This window comes from Ornithodoros turicata, chromosome 5 (assembly GCF_037126465.1).
Source record: "Ornithodoros turicata isolate Travis chromosome 5, ASM3712646v1, whole genome shotgun sequence".
NCBI classification, from domain to species: Eukaryota; Metazoa; Arthropoda; class Arachnida; order Ixodida; family Argasidae; genus Ornithodoros; species Ornithodoros turicata.
The window spans coordinates 545,351-560,239 of NC_088205.1; the positions used below are offsets into that span (position 1 = coordinate 545,351).

A 14,889-nucleotide genomic window follows, 5' to 3' on the forward strand; every position below is an offset into this window, starting at 1 on the left:
ATATTTTCGTTTCCATTGTCCGTTTCTGACACCAGCCTTTCAATTTCGTTTCCGTTACGTTTCCGGTAATGGAACTGCTGTTATGCGGGAGGACAGTCCATTTTGTATACAAGTGCTGCAAGTAATTTCACATCGGTGGGATGCGCACATCTTGCAGGATTTTAGAAAGAAAAAAAATCTGTAGAAACGTGTCTTCATCCCCCTACTGGACGGAGCCGCTACTATGTTACTAGCAACTTTGTTAGGACTAAAAAACTGCATAACTGTTCCGTATGTACTTTTTCAGTATGTCACTACTTCGTGAACTTTGTGTGAGAATTCAGATGCGCTCATCTTAATCCTCATAATTGTTACAGTGCCCGGTAACCAAGCAAACAGTGGCCAGAGGTTGGCAGGGGCCTGGCAGGCCTTTGGCCAACAAAGTAAAATTTGAGGTTGGCCAAAGTTTGGCACACCAGAGTTTGGGAAATGATTGGATGCCATGTACGATACAAACACGTTGGCCAGATTTCTGCCAATGTATTAAGCAATTCAAGCTGTTTTCAGACAAATTGCAATGTCAAGTTTTCAAAGGTGCATAGCGCATCGGTTGACAAACGTCGACATTCAGTGAAAAATATAAAATGAAATAAAATTCAGAAATACAGAGCAATGTCCCGCACTGGCCTATGGCCATTGATTGGCAAGCGTATGGCAATGTGTGGCAGCAGGTTGCTTTGCCAACAAAGCACGTTTTTCGATATATCAACCTTTTGCCAGCCAATGATAGGCAAAAGCTTGGCAACCATGTGTGGTACGCATACCTTGGCCAAACTCGTACCAATCCCTAAAATATATCTGATAGAATTAAAGCATTAGGTGTTTCCAACGTTCGCGTTCTGGTGTCTGGGTATTTACGTGTAACACTTTTCAACTCAAGTAATCACATGAAAGCATGTGAGGAAAGTTCTTTGCACGCCCCACTTGATGAACGTGCCTATGTGAGGCAGGTGGGGTATACGGCTCTGTCAGGCTGGCCACACAGCTAAAGAGCCATTCACCTGGCTTCCCACGTCAAGAAAGTTAAATGGCCCTATTGGCAAACAACAAATGGAACAAATCCAATTACCAAACTCAGCCCAATATTGGCCAACATCTGGTGTGCTCCTTGGGCAGACCTGTTGGAGCACACAGTGGCTAGCAAAACCTATGACCAAGGAACCAATGCCACACTGGTCCCATACTATTTGGTCAAACTTGGAAAGTGTTTGCCCAGTGTGGCTAGCCAACTTTTTGCCAACGTTGAGCCATATTTGGCATGTTGCTTGGGTAGCCCTTGGTGAGATTCATGAGCCACATTATTATTACGAGGATTAGAAGCCCCATTTCGCATACATTTATGAGGGCACATGCCAAAGACACTTGCCTGGCTCTCCAGCTGTGCATTACTAAACATTATATCCCTTAATGTTCAACCCAACTTCATAGTGCAGTCCACACTTCCTTTCAATTCATACGAGCCTTTTATTTCTCCTGAACTTCTGGAGAAAGAAGAGGCCAACCAAAGACTCGTGTCGACATGACGTGACAAAATAAAAATAAATATTGTGCCACTTCAATATCACAACAACCATGTACACTTTATTTCTCCAAATTCGACGTCCACCCAACGTGTTCATCACCTAACTTTCAATACAGTGAGCCATCCCTTTAACCCCCCGTGGGTCTTGTTCCCTAATTCCCAGTGGAGGCCCTCCAACCTCGTCAAGAAATCATGAACGATTTTCCGTGCACAAATAATTTTTTTTCCTGACTGTTAGACTACAAGTGCTACGAGCTAGACACACTAAAGAGAGCTAGGTGACGTGGGCTACGCAGGTAAGCATTTTAAAAGACAAGGCCCAATTACAAAAGAACTTGTGCAAGAAGGAGAGAAAGGCTTCATTTTTCTTCACACCACTCATTCTCTTTGCGTACCTGCAAAAAGGCGACAATAGCAATGTGAGCTACTTTATGCATATTCATTTGGCAAAGGAGCGAGAAACGCGCACAAGACAACATACGAGGCTCCTATTTACTGACACTCAATTTACTTTTCAACACTGTTGCTTATACATAACTTGTCAAAAGAGAGGAGGATAACACACAGCCAAAACAGGTTTCACACGAAGCTCAATGTATCGCAGCTCCTCCCCTGTTAGCGTTATCGATGGTTCATTGATACTATGAGCCTCGTGTATTGTCGTTCGTGTTGTCCACATTTTTTGCTCATTTGCCAATTGATCGTGTTGAATCATGCAGAAACAAAAACTCCCAATACAAAATGGTATGGTACGAAGTGACAACAGATGTTTTGGTTGAGCCCTCTGGTTAGAACTATACTCCAAAACAACTCAAGAGCTGCAGACACGGAGGTGAATCCCTGCAAGCAGAGGATGTAGTCTGCACATTGAGGGTGGGGATACGGAAAAGGCAGTGGACGCCAGAAATGTGCTCTAAGAATGTTGCCTCCAATGGCTGTTTGTTCAACATGGTCAGTTTGAAGAACGCACTGCGTTGTGACTCTGGGGGCACCCACCTATGCAGACCACTGACGTATGAAGATTTGTTGGGTATCATATGGTTCCGGACTTATCTGAAAAACTCTCCTTTGGGGTGGTGGTTCTGCATGTTGCTAGTTTCATCTCAAATTGAACAAGCCAGTACATTTGATGTCTCGAATGAACGGGAAAAAAATGTACGTTGAAGCCATCGGTGAGTTAGGGAAATAAACGCTTTCTGAATTATCTGCGCTGCGCAGTTCGGGAAATAAGAGAGGAGGACAATAAAAGGCTGAAAGGCTATTTCGTGTTGTATTGTATAGTGATTTCTTGCTCTGGCTTTAAACCACAGTATAACCAGGTGCATAACATCCACAGTATACCTGCCATCAACTTTGTTTCTTTCTCATGTGACGAATTATGCCTCAAATAAATGAGCAATCAAAAACTGAAACAGGAACATGGAGAAGAGTCGCAGAAACTTCCCCCCTCCCCCCCAAAGGTTATCACCCTGCATGGAGCGCACTAGTAGTATACCATGTTATATCCCTGAAACAAAACAATGGACGAAGATGAGATTACTCAGACACAGATGGAAACACAAATTTAAAAAGGGTAGTACTGACTCCGTACTGTGTCAGTATAGTCCATGTTTTGTACGCCATAAGAATATTGTATTTCAAGGTCCATAACATTAGCCACACTGCGCATCTTGTGGGTCAACTTAAGTTTTGGGTAACTTTAACAACTTGCACTTGCCACAGGATCTGGAGTATGATAGGTGGTCTGAGGAGCAGTTGACGCAGCAGTGTGGCCAGACTGACCACACCGTGCACAACAAGCCAAACCTGGAATATAGGTACGCTTTCTCGGGGAGTGTCAAATGTGAGCACAATGCTCCTGGTTGTTATGTACTCATTATTTTTCCTTATTTTTATCTTGCGCTGCTCTTTCAAGGATCTCCTCCACCAGTACATCAATTAGTTCGGGGACTGCAAATACTCGATGACAGCTGTTTAAACGCTCGTGAAATGATGCATAAATCTGTGTATCAAGCATTTCACACTCACAATCAGCCTCGTAGCTTCTTTATTTCTCAAATGTTTGTCTGTCACTGCCCTTTCAATAAAGAAAGGTGACATCTTCCCAAGAGTTTCCCAAGGTTCCCAAGTTTTTTCATCTTCTGAAGAATGTGGTTTCATCGGAAGGGAGTTTGAGTATTTAACCGTGCGAGGTTTAATGTTCCGATTGGTCGCCCACACTTGACATTCATACATGTGGGGCTTGGCGGGCTTGTGGGGCATGACCACAACCGCCACCGTCCTTGCATCCTCTTGGCATGGTAGGTAACACCTTAGGACTGGGCTACGTGGTGGCGCCACTCACCAAACATCAGCCCATGACCCCGGACTGCGCATAGAGGGAAGTGTCTTATGCAAACACTCAAGGCTCTTCTGTTGGACATGCCTAATCGCATTAACTCCCTGGAGACAGCTACAGAAGCCTTTATACACAATGTACTGCACTGTATCGGCCGCGGCATCACACCTGCCTAATGTCCAATGAAAAGCACATCTGGTTGTTACACAAACTATACATTCAGTGATTATAACACTGTTAGGAACGCAAACGCTCAGAATGACTTGAAATGATAGCAGTTGGGTTTTCATATGAAGATAAAAGCTCAACGCCTGTTTGAAAAATTGCCCCCACGGTGCCACAGCTTGATTGGGCAGAATTTTAGCTAGGAACCAGCGCGACTCTTCCCGTACACTGCGTGTGAAGCTGTCGGAATACAAGTTCAATGTATTGCTTGATGGCATTTTCTTACAGCCTGAATTGCGCTCAATCAACAACATATGATGATTTGTGAATGTGAGCAAAATGACATTCTCGCAACGAAAGGGGTCGGGAATTTGTTGCAAACTGTTTTATGTAGTCACCCAAAAGGAAACTGTGCTGGAGTAGTTAATAACGAGCTAATTTTGCGAGTCTCAAGATTGTTCCATTATACATTTCAGTGTACACACCAGCCAATGCTTTCCTCAACTAAGCTTACCGTAATAGTTGTCCTTGTTTTAAGTTTGAGCAAATTCTAACTCGGCCTGGCGGTTCCACAGCCCGGTGTTCGTCGCAACGTACGAAATTATAAGTGTGTGCACAGTGTGAACGAGTTTGAGTAAGCAACGCCGAAAATAAAATTATGAAAATCTTGTTCACGCAACGTAGCAGAGTTAGCGAGCATTTTAAATTTCGTATTGCAGGTTGTGATAACAAACTTTTTTTCCTTGACAGCTGAGCGTTTTGGTCAGTGTAACTTTGCCCTGTTATGGCAGTCAGTTGGCGGACCTTTTTCCAGCGAAGAGCGTCATTAAAAAGTATGGGGCATTATGAGCTAACAACCTGTTCTACCATCAACTATTAAAAACAGTCAGAAATAACGAAGCTGTTCATATTACTGTTCGAGTGTGGGATCCTTGCTTAAAATAATGCGTATTTATTTAATTCTGTATAGCAATCATTGTTTTGTTTCTTCCTGCGAGACAAAGTTAAATGTTCGTAAGGAATATTCTGGTAGTCAAGAACCGCAATATACTTAATTGGAAGTGAAAACGGTGAATGAGAAACAGTAAGCTTGACAGGTGAAAGAGTATGTGAAGACAAAAGCATGACACGACATCAACAGTCCACTGAATACTAGCCACAATGGTATAGTCCCTTGCCCCACACTGCAAAAAATGTGTGTTAAGGCTAAAACACATGTACGTAGAAAAACATACATAGGCCATAATTATGTTTGGTGTATGGTTCAACAAACTAGGGACTCCATCTAGCACCTGCGGTGTCGCAGAAGTTTACTAGATGGCACACCCCTTGCTGACTCGGGTTCCTAAGCCTTATGAAACGCAATTCATTTGTAGAAAAATCTACACTTATCCACCTTTAAACCCAATGGTGTGCCCAAACAACGAGCCATATCCCAAACACACGGCTTCGCCAGTGGACTGAGCCAAAGCGCCCGCAGAAAATACCCACATGATGGCGCCACAGTTGCTACAAAACGGCACCATTTGATAGCCCCATGAATGACAAATTAAATGGCATAAAGCTCAATCTTATTAGGTTTTGTACATCTCCGGAAAGTTGCAGTGAATATGGTGCTTTTTGGTGCTTTGAGTCAACTGACCTTTTTTTTCCCCCAGCCAAACAAAAACCGACACAACACTGCCAACGCCGGATCCTCTTGTGCCCTAGGTGGTCTAAATACAGAGCACAAGAAATAGCCTTACACGAGAGGCAGTTTTTTCCTCCTCTCCTATTTCCCGAACCGTAGAGAATACGCGATTTCAGATATTGTCCTTGTGCTCCGCACAGGGGCCCTCTGTCACCCAAGTCACGCGCAATGCGTCGTGGGAAATTGTTTCCATTCGTGCTTGCCTGCCTATTGCTTGAAGGAAGGAGGGAAAACCGAAACTGTTTGCGCTCTTCTTCTTCTGTCTGACTCATGAAAACTAAATCCCAAGGTGCAACATGCCGCTCTCTGGCGGGCCATCCATGCAATTTCTGAAATCGTTTATTTCTCCTAACTCGCCAATGGCTTCAACATATGTTTCTTTTCCCGTTCATTCGAGACATCAATTGTACCAGCTTGTTCGATTTGAGATGGAACTAGCCATGTGCAACTGTTCCATTTGTATGTGACCATCTTGTCCGCAAAAGGTTAAAGAAAAACGCGGTTCATCGACACTAAAGATGTTACAAGTTCAGTTTCAGTACCCACTTAAATGGTAGTTGCCAATGAAAGGTCAAACCCAATGCATTTAATATCCTCTTAACTGGTGTAGAACTGCGCTTAAATTCAGCCTATCGGGAGTAACCTCAGTCTTGGACCCATTTTTCGCATTTCGTTTGCGCCCAGCCAGTGACCATTTCGCGCATCATCTCCAACTGCTGGATGCTTTCCCGACACGGTCACAGACGCCATTCATCTGTCCATTTGTGAGTTGTTACCTGTTCCTCCTCGCTGGGTGTGAAATCGTTCTTGATGTTGAACTGCTTGCGGATTTCTTCGGGTGTCTTTCCTTTGATCATGTTGGCAACTGTCTTGCAGGTAACATCAAGAAGGCCTTTGATGTCCAAATAATTTGCTGCCTGCATAGACATTGTCCGTCGAGACAGCGTTCGATTAATCGCGTTAAATCGCAGACTTTGTAATTGCGTCATTACTAAGACTCCTTGATTTCTGCTGCGGCAAATTCACAATTCTGTGGCACTGACTCGTAAATTCCACGATTTTCCGCGGCAAGCCGGCTGCTTGAAATGGGAAACCCAATATTTTCTGGAATAGTGTGGGAATAAAAAATATTTTTGAAAAAATTACAAATTCAAAGCACTGTTGTGGCTCAGCATTACATACACAATATCTTGCGTTCCCCTCTGAAAAAGAATGCTGTCTGTCGCCTGCAATCATTTTATACTTGCTGAAAGCTCTACAGAGTTTATAGGAACTTTATAGGAAGATTATAGGAAGGAGCTTACAATACATACAAAAGGAAAGAAAGAAAGTTGGCGTTATCCTAAGGAACATTTATCTCTGTGTAAACCGCTTGCTCGTAAACACATTCCTCATGCTAAGCCACCCATCCAGGCATTGGCATTCAGGAAGCGGTCCAAGGGCAGCTTTGTTCACCCATTCGGCAACTTGATAGCTTTTCCCGCACATAGTGACTAAGAATACCTTACATGTCTTTCATCCCCAACCCTTTTTCGAGTAATCATTGATGTCAAATAAATAAGTGACATCTTTGGATGATGTTTACTGGGTGGTGCTCCTACATAGCATATCCTATTTCCTGTATGACATTTTCCTATTGTAGGTCAGACACAGCCTTTGCAGTTGTTCTCTCATACTTTGGGTGTCAACGAACCGTATCTTCAGCAGAAGCGGAGTTGTACGAGCCATGAAACAACGAATAAATGGGTGTACAGCTTTCCTTGTACATAAACATCAACACAGAAAAGACTTTCACAAACGGGAATATCGAGGCCCTCCCGAAAGTTTGGAACTGACTGAGGCCTGCACTCTTAGCGGAAAAAAAAATGAAACCACGAATTATTATTGTGGGAGGCGACGGTTTAATTTCTAACAATTTTTCAGCATTACGAACATTACAGCACAGTCCCGTTGTACATTACTGTAAAGAATGACTATAAATCCCGGCTTGCACTAACCAGAAATAAGAGAGATTCTCGTTAGCATTATGAGACAGTTCACACAGGTGACTAAGTCTGCACAAACTCGAACCGGCGAAATCGGGCAAATTGACGTTTCACGTGAAGCTTATAAACTCGTCTCACTCTTCTATACGAGAAAAGAAGAGGGTGCTTTCTCTTTACATTACACAGGCTCACGGGATAATCCCTTTACGAGCAGCTAAGCAACCTTTTCTACTGGTTTCCAAGGCCATGCCCTAAGTTAGTGAGCCACAAAAGTAATGAGAGGAGAAAGAGGATGCAGGAACCAGCATGTCATCCACACACCCCCCCTACGAGGCAGCACTATGCTGCGCATGCGCACCTCTTGCTCGGCGGATGGATACGGTCTGCGTCACCAGATGGCGCCACAAGGTGACAAGGTTCACTGGGAATTCTGTCAGTTTGTATGTGTACTCATATTTCGTGCTTTTTTTAAAAAAAAACAAGAAGCGATAGACATATAAATATGGTATCTATTGCTTCCTGAAATGGCTATAGAAGTTTAATAAGAACCTGTTCAGAAAGGAACGAGGAAAATTGTGTTTTTTTTTCACATTCGTGACGTCGTCGTAAAATACTTACAACATGTATCAGAAATGTATAGGCGTTATTCAATTCATCTCGTCTCCCTCTTTATAGCGAAACCACCCGCGTTAAAATCTGCATGGTGGTTGCCGACAACAAGCATAAAACATATTCCATAGGAAATACATTGGGACGGAGAGCTCGTATGCACTCTTAAGAGTCTCCCAAACATCAAATCAAAATCCCCCACTGCCACCACTAAACAACACATGAGAGCGACGCTGCCCCTTTCTCAGGCAAAGAACTATGCACAATAAACTTGGGATAATGTTACCTTAAGCTAAACTACAATCTGTCTGCGCTGGTCCTGCAGCAATTTCATAAAGCAGGCTTCAACTCATGCAGGGAAGCATCAGGTGAAGCCCACTTTCAGGTGGTGTTCTTATTCCGCGAATGGTCGGATATTCGGAAGTCTGATTATCGGGTATTCAATTAGGGAATGAAATACTACGAGTGATTGATATTTGATTCGAATTTGACAACTCCAATATCCGCACGCCCCTAAAAACAAGGAATTGCATTAAATCCTGTGCCAAACGAAGGATTCCGCGACATTTCGCAGAATTGTGGGGGCCTTAGTGATCACGTTTACTGGCCAGGTTAGTTATCTTTATTGGAAACCCTTCGCATACCCATGGCATCCCTAAAGCTCGTGCATGCGTAATATCTAGGTTGAATATAGTGCAAAGGCCGGGAACATTTGTTACTAAAAAGGTAAACAAAAGCTAAAGGTACTAAAACGTAAAAAGGTAAAGGTGAATCTTAGTTAATCAAAAAGATAGATAGCTCTGTCAAAAACATCCTGGCCATTAATAGATAAATAGTTAGCTCAGATCATTCTGATGATGATGATGAAACCAGGACTGGTTCCAAAACGTCACTTTTTACATCGTTGAATGTTCTGTGTTGCCTCTTTAGTAACAAATATCTAGGTTGTTCAACTATGTGTGTTGCTGGCATTGTACCCTTGCTTCTCGTAAAATGCGGAAAAGTATTGCAGTGAAATGGTACAATGCCAGTGTACTTAAATGAGCTTTAGTCATGCCAGGACTTACCAGTATAAGCTCAAAGAGAGTACCCTGATCCACCTTGAGAAAATCTGCATCCCAAGATGAGATGTCATCCGTCCGTTTCTCCTTGTTTTCATCATCTTCAGGTGGAAGAGGGTCATCCTTGTGATAAGTGGCCCATTGGATCACTTTTTTCAACACTGCGGAGTTGACGTTTGGGAGGGGCACCACCTCTTCCTCATCCTCATCCATGCCCAAGTCTGTAAAAGAGGACAGAATCCTCACTAATGATGCACACTATACAGATAGGTTTGTTCTCTTTGGAGTCTCGTCTTTCATTATGGACAGCGTCTTCTGTTCCGTAGGTATCTCCTTTGCCAGATAATAACTTAAGATATTGTTTATCGAAGAAAGCTCTTTTAGCGGCTCACATGAAGTGACCCATACTTTACATAGTATCAGCACTGGACGGACTGATATGCAGATTGTAACTCAGATTTTCGTTAATTCCACGTACGACCACTAAGATCAAACTTGATCAAAGACATATAATGCGGGTCTAGATGAACAATGCAGAATAAAGACAGGTTAGCTGGTGTATGCACAAAAAAGGACCGCTCACAAGAGTACAGGCACTTGGTGGTGTCTGCCTGTGTATGCAGGATATGTACACATCAACTCACCTTCCAACATAGTCTTTATTGTGACCGACGCCTTGGCGATATCAACGTCAACTTCAAATATTTCCCCGTCGGAACTCTGGAGCTTGATGTTTGGCATCTGCGCAACAATTTGGAAAGTAAGTACAGAAGAGCAAAAGTTTGCCAATGATAAATACCACGGACCCTGCAAGTAGACTTTTGAGACCCACTGGGTGAAAAACCCTACACAGTGCTGGACAAAAGTTTACGGAACACGTGAGCGATGCATTTTCTCCTCAGCGCGACACTCTAGCGGCAAGTTCACCTTGGTTCAGAGAAGGAGAGGAGCTCACCGACACCAACCGAAACAACTTGGCGAGCACGTTTCAGTGACACCCAAACTCCCACTGTGTGTCGCCCGCCAGCCGCTAGTGCGTAGCACCCAAGAGAAAATACGCAGCTCGCACATTCCGTAAGCTTTTGTCCAGCGTAGTTTTACATATTGGGTTTGGTTTTTCGTGTTACGTTGTGGTCACGATGTAATTCCGGACCATGTCTAGATGAGGTACAGCACTTGATTTGGCTCGAAAAAATATTTTTGCACTACGGAAAATGGTGCGGTTAAAGGGGCAATAAACGGGTATACGAGATGCACATTTTTAAAACTCCAAAAAGTAAATAATGGCTCCAAATCGACCGAATATTCGCCGCACTCTTTCACCCTCATGCCCCGCCCTGCAATGTCCTGGCAACAATGGCGACCCGTCATTTTGACGTAGTGAATCATCAGCCATTTAGAATGTGGGACGATTATACATTAATTTTGTCGTAATATCTCGAAGCGAGGTCAATTCTAAACAATTCCTATTCGTCAAATCCAAGGTAGCCAGTTTAAACCGTGCCAAAATTCCTCAATTTTCTATTTCACACGCGCACTATGTTTTCAGTGCCGTATTGCTCCGCGAAGTCACCGAGATGTTCCCTCATGTGCTGCAGCTTGTGTCCGTGGGGTCCGTCATTTGGTAGGAAAGCAAAATGTCCCCCACCTACAGCGCCCAGAATTTGGAGTTGCTATACATTGGAACATGGTTCCAATGTATAGCCCGGTTCCAAGGATACGGAGAGACTGAATGGCATTGTTTCGTGTTAAAGACGGTGGCTAGAAGCCAAAGAATATTTGGATCACGTTCTTCCATTGAGCGCACGATTGGAGAATGTTCGTCAACCTGTTTTGTGCCCCTTTAAATGAAGTTTGCTTTCAGAACTTAGCGGCGAGACAGCAGTGATAAGCTTAAGACGGCAGTATCAGGTAAACATTAACACACGGACGTGATAACTGTACACACATCGCCTCCCTCTCCTGCTTCATTTGTTCTCGACGGTATGTTTGTGCTTTTGTGTGCGCTCTCGGTATTCCACGTGCGTTGCGTGTGGTGTTCAACTGCTGTTTATGACGGGATGTTTCAATTTCTGTTGCGCCTATGCCGACGTAAGCGACAAATATGGCCTGAAATTTGCTACAGAAGCGAAATGAAAGAAGGGGAAGAAAAGGATAACACTTTAAATGGGGAATAAACGCTATTATTTTCTCGTGGAGAACTAACAGATGCTGTGCTGGTGTGTGGCGTATGAAAGGTTAGTTATGTTAGGAGTTGTATTCCTTATTGTTCAAGAGAGATCGTTTCACGTGCACCGTAATCAACACACTGGCTATTGAGCAAGTGCATGTGAGGTAGATTCTTTTGCGAGGATTTTGTGCTAACCTTCCCCCTTATCGTGATAGGGTGAAGGCACTACGAAGTGGTATTGGTTACACTGCCATTACCCTTATGGTGAGGTGCTGTCAATCACCCTACGCCAATAAGGTAGCGGGCACAAGGTGAAGCATTTCTATCAGACTTCACTATGGGTCAGGTGAAGTAAAGTTGGCATGAACGCAGCAATGACCCCCTCCACAGCTTATCTGACGACCCCTGCTAAATGCTTGACAATGCATAGTGTAATTCCGTGTAGAATATATGATAGTAGAAGACGTGAGGCGACGCAAAACGAAAGTAGCAATAGAGGGAACGCTCTGGCGCGGGTTCATATCTCTTCAAATGTCAGCACAAAAGATGACACGCTATAGATATGCACCTCCTCCCGGACAACGTCCAAGTAGATTTACGCATGTGACAAAATTTTCGCTAATACGTGTTGTAGTTCTCGAAGTGCAGGTCCGCCAACGCTGTTTCATGAAACGTTACGATACATGCGTTGAGGAAGGAAAACGCGACAAAGAGGCAAAGCTATGTGTGTAGGTAGTGACTACAGTGCATGTCTCTCGGGAAAAGAACAAACGAAATGTCTTCCTTAATCAACACCAGTTAAGCCTATTCCATTAAACGGTCGTGCCATGATTCTGAGTTGTCGTTTTGCCTTTCTCATCGTTCCACGTTCTTTTTGATAAAACGCTCCTTGTTCAGTGCACATGCAGTTCATGAAAGGTTACAGCAACCCTGACATAACTTGAAAAACAGCAATGAATTAAGAAACCGAACTACCTCGATCGCCAAAAATTCCTCAGAGGGCTTCGGTTTGGATGTCTGAAGAAAAACGCACAACACGACAAGCAAGTTTAGGACCCCTAGTGATGAAAGAATGAAGTAAAAGTTGCAGATTATGGTACGCTAGTAAAGATCGGAAAGCTTGGTAGATAACCGAGCATTTACAAAGAACGCAATACTTAAACAAACAAAGTGCAGAAAACAAGGTCGAAACAATCGAGACATACAAGGACCCATATACCGAAACCAAAACTACTTAGCAACAACAACGTTTCGCCATCTGGTTTTGTTAAGGCGTACTACCACCCACCGCGCTTTTTCTCCTTTCACTCTACCTATCGTTCTCTCCCTTCTTCAATGGAGAATCTGGGGAAGAGAACAGAGGCAGAGAAAACATTTGCGCCACTCGACCACGGGGTGACGGGGTAACGTAACGTCGAGTCGTATCCTAAGCGTGCAAATCCTCCTTGCACCATTAATATAAAGGAGAAGAAACCTGCAACGTTGTGTTCAGCTGAAGGACTACACTACATAGCTATGGCATAGACAATCGCTGCACCGTCCATTCACCGGATTACGCACATCACAGAGACAAGTTCGCCACCTGTTTTACGGTTGACACGTGAGTTTGTTTTTTGATATAAATTGCGCATGATACAATATCTTGTGTGAAGATTTCTGTATTTGCTTTCACTCTTCAGCTATGGCAGCGGTATTTTGGAATATCCCATTCAACGTTTTTCTTCCTTTCTATTTCTTTTTTGTTTTTCACTCGCTAATAACGATGGCGAAAGGGTTGTCAGGGAGGAAGATATAGCGGTATATATACATTTGAACCCTGAAGATATAGGAACAACGTGGGGTACCTTGTTGTTGGCAAAAGAGTTTGCACCTTTAAGATTGCGTAAAAAGATAATATCTACAATAGATGCCTCAATGCCGATGGGAAGCTTTATGGAAAAAAAAAAAGAAAGAAAGTTTGACTGTCGTCTGCGTTGCGACGCGAAAAGGCGGACAGGAATGACAGGACACCAAATTTCGCACAAACAGCATTTTTCGTTTTTCTTTTTTGAAGCGTGATTTATGCGTCAGATCAGGAGAAATTTTCAATTGAAACATATTTTATGCCTAATTCTCGAGTACACCTACATAGATGTGCCTATAGTGGAATCCCAAATCCCCCCCCAAACGGTGACCGTTAAAAATATGACACAGTCGAGGAATCCGGCTGTAGCGTACACTATGTTGCTGAATCGTCCAGTAACAGGATTCGGTAGAGTTCCAAAGGGTTCTTACAAAGTCCTCGAGAAAGAAAAAAAGCGAGAAATGCGCTTTTCAAATGGAGTTGTGGGCAAAATAGTTGAAGCATTTCCATCCTTTCACTGTTAATTTTAGAATTCCTCCAATGTAGCTTCCTTCATTCTACTTCCTCTGTTTACATGTGCTTCACGTCGTGTACACAAGTACTTGCGAGTAAGTTATCGAATCGGAGACTGCTAGATAGACATGACTGAGTAGCTTGTGCCGTGTCCAGCAAGCGATGGTATCGGTGCCTTCTCTTGAAAGCGACTCACGAGCGCAAATGCCCGGCTGCGAATGTGCTGGTTTTATTCGTGCGCTCGCTGTGTCTCCTTACAATGTAGAACGACACGACAAAAATTCATTTAGACCATTCCACTTCCACGCCGAACCGATCAAGACCCACCCTCATCTCATTAAAAAAAAAAAGAATAAGAAAAGAAAAACAGGCACGCATAATGTCATTCCGCAAATGTTAGCGACTTTTAATTTAATTATTTTTATTTTATTAATTTAATAATGAATAGTTGTAATCTAATATCTAATAAATATCTACGTGGAAAAATAATAATCGAAATTCGATCGATGAAATTACGCGCAGAAAATAAATCCCGTGAGACCTTGAAACCCCGTTCTGCATTCGCACACCGCTTTCAGTAAACGGACCACGAGATCGACCGTCAAAAACTGTCTCATGTGAGAGGCGCGCACTGCGGAGCTTGGATGACGCCTGGCGATCAAACGCGAGAAGTTATGGTTTGACAACATTCAACCCGCATGTTTATGCTGTAAAGTCGGCTTCACCACGTGCCCTTCGGTCAACGCGGTGAAGTAGCTCGACGATTCTGGTCGTAACTTTAGAAAGTATAGACTCTTTTTTGAGGCTGTCATGCAAGAGTTGCAAGTGATGAAACACTTGCCCTATATCTCATGCCGCGTGGGGTGTCGGATGTCGAGAGCCTGCACGGGTTTCACTGTTAACGAGCTTGGCTCGCTGAACAACAGCCATTTGTGTCTCACTGGTAGTTGCGTG

General features: G+C 43.5%; 2 protein-coding genes across 2 annotated transcripts in view; one reads left to right on the forward strand and one right to left on the reverse strand.

Moving 5' to 3' along the window:
* Positions 1–1,598: 1,598 nt before the first annotated feature.
* Positions 1,599–12,651, reverse strand: LOC135393761 (S-phase kinase-associated protein 1). The gene is made up of 5 exons (XM_064624004.1): positions 12,555–12,651; positions 10,054–10,150; positions 9,416–9,630; positions 6,531–6,671; positions 1,599–1,956 (listed from the first exon to the last, which is right to left on the reverse strand). Exons 2-5 carry the CDS (start codon positions 10,148–10,150, stop codon positions 1,921–1,923), a joined length of 489 nt encoding a protein of 162 aa, XP_064480074.1. The 5' UTR covers positions 12,555–12,651; the 3' UTR covers positions 1,599–1,920.
* A 277-nt stretch (positions 12,652–12,928) lies between these two features.
* The window catches only part of LOC135393765 (CD151 antigen-like), a 40,839-nt gene continuing 38,878 nt past the window's right edge, over positions 12,929–14,889 (forward strand). The window contains exon 1 of the mRNA XM_064624015.1: positions 12,929–13,179. The gene's annotated coding sequence lies outside the window, so the exon portion shown is untranslated. The remainder of the gene's footprint in view (positions 13,180–14,889) is intronic.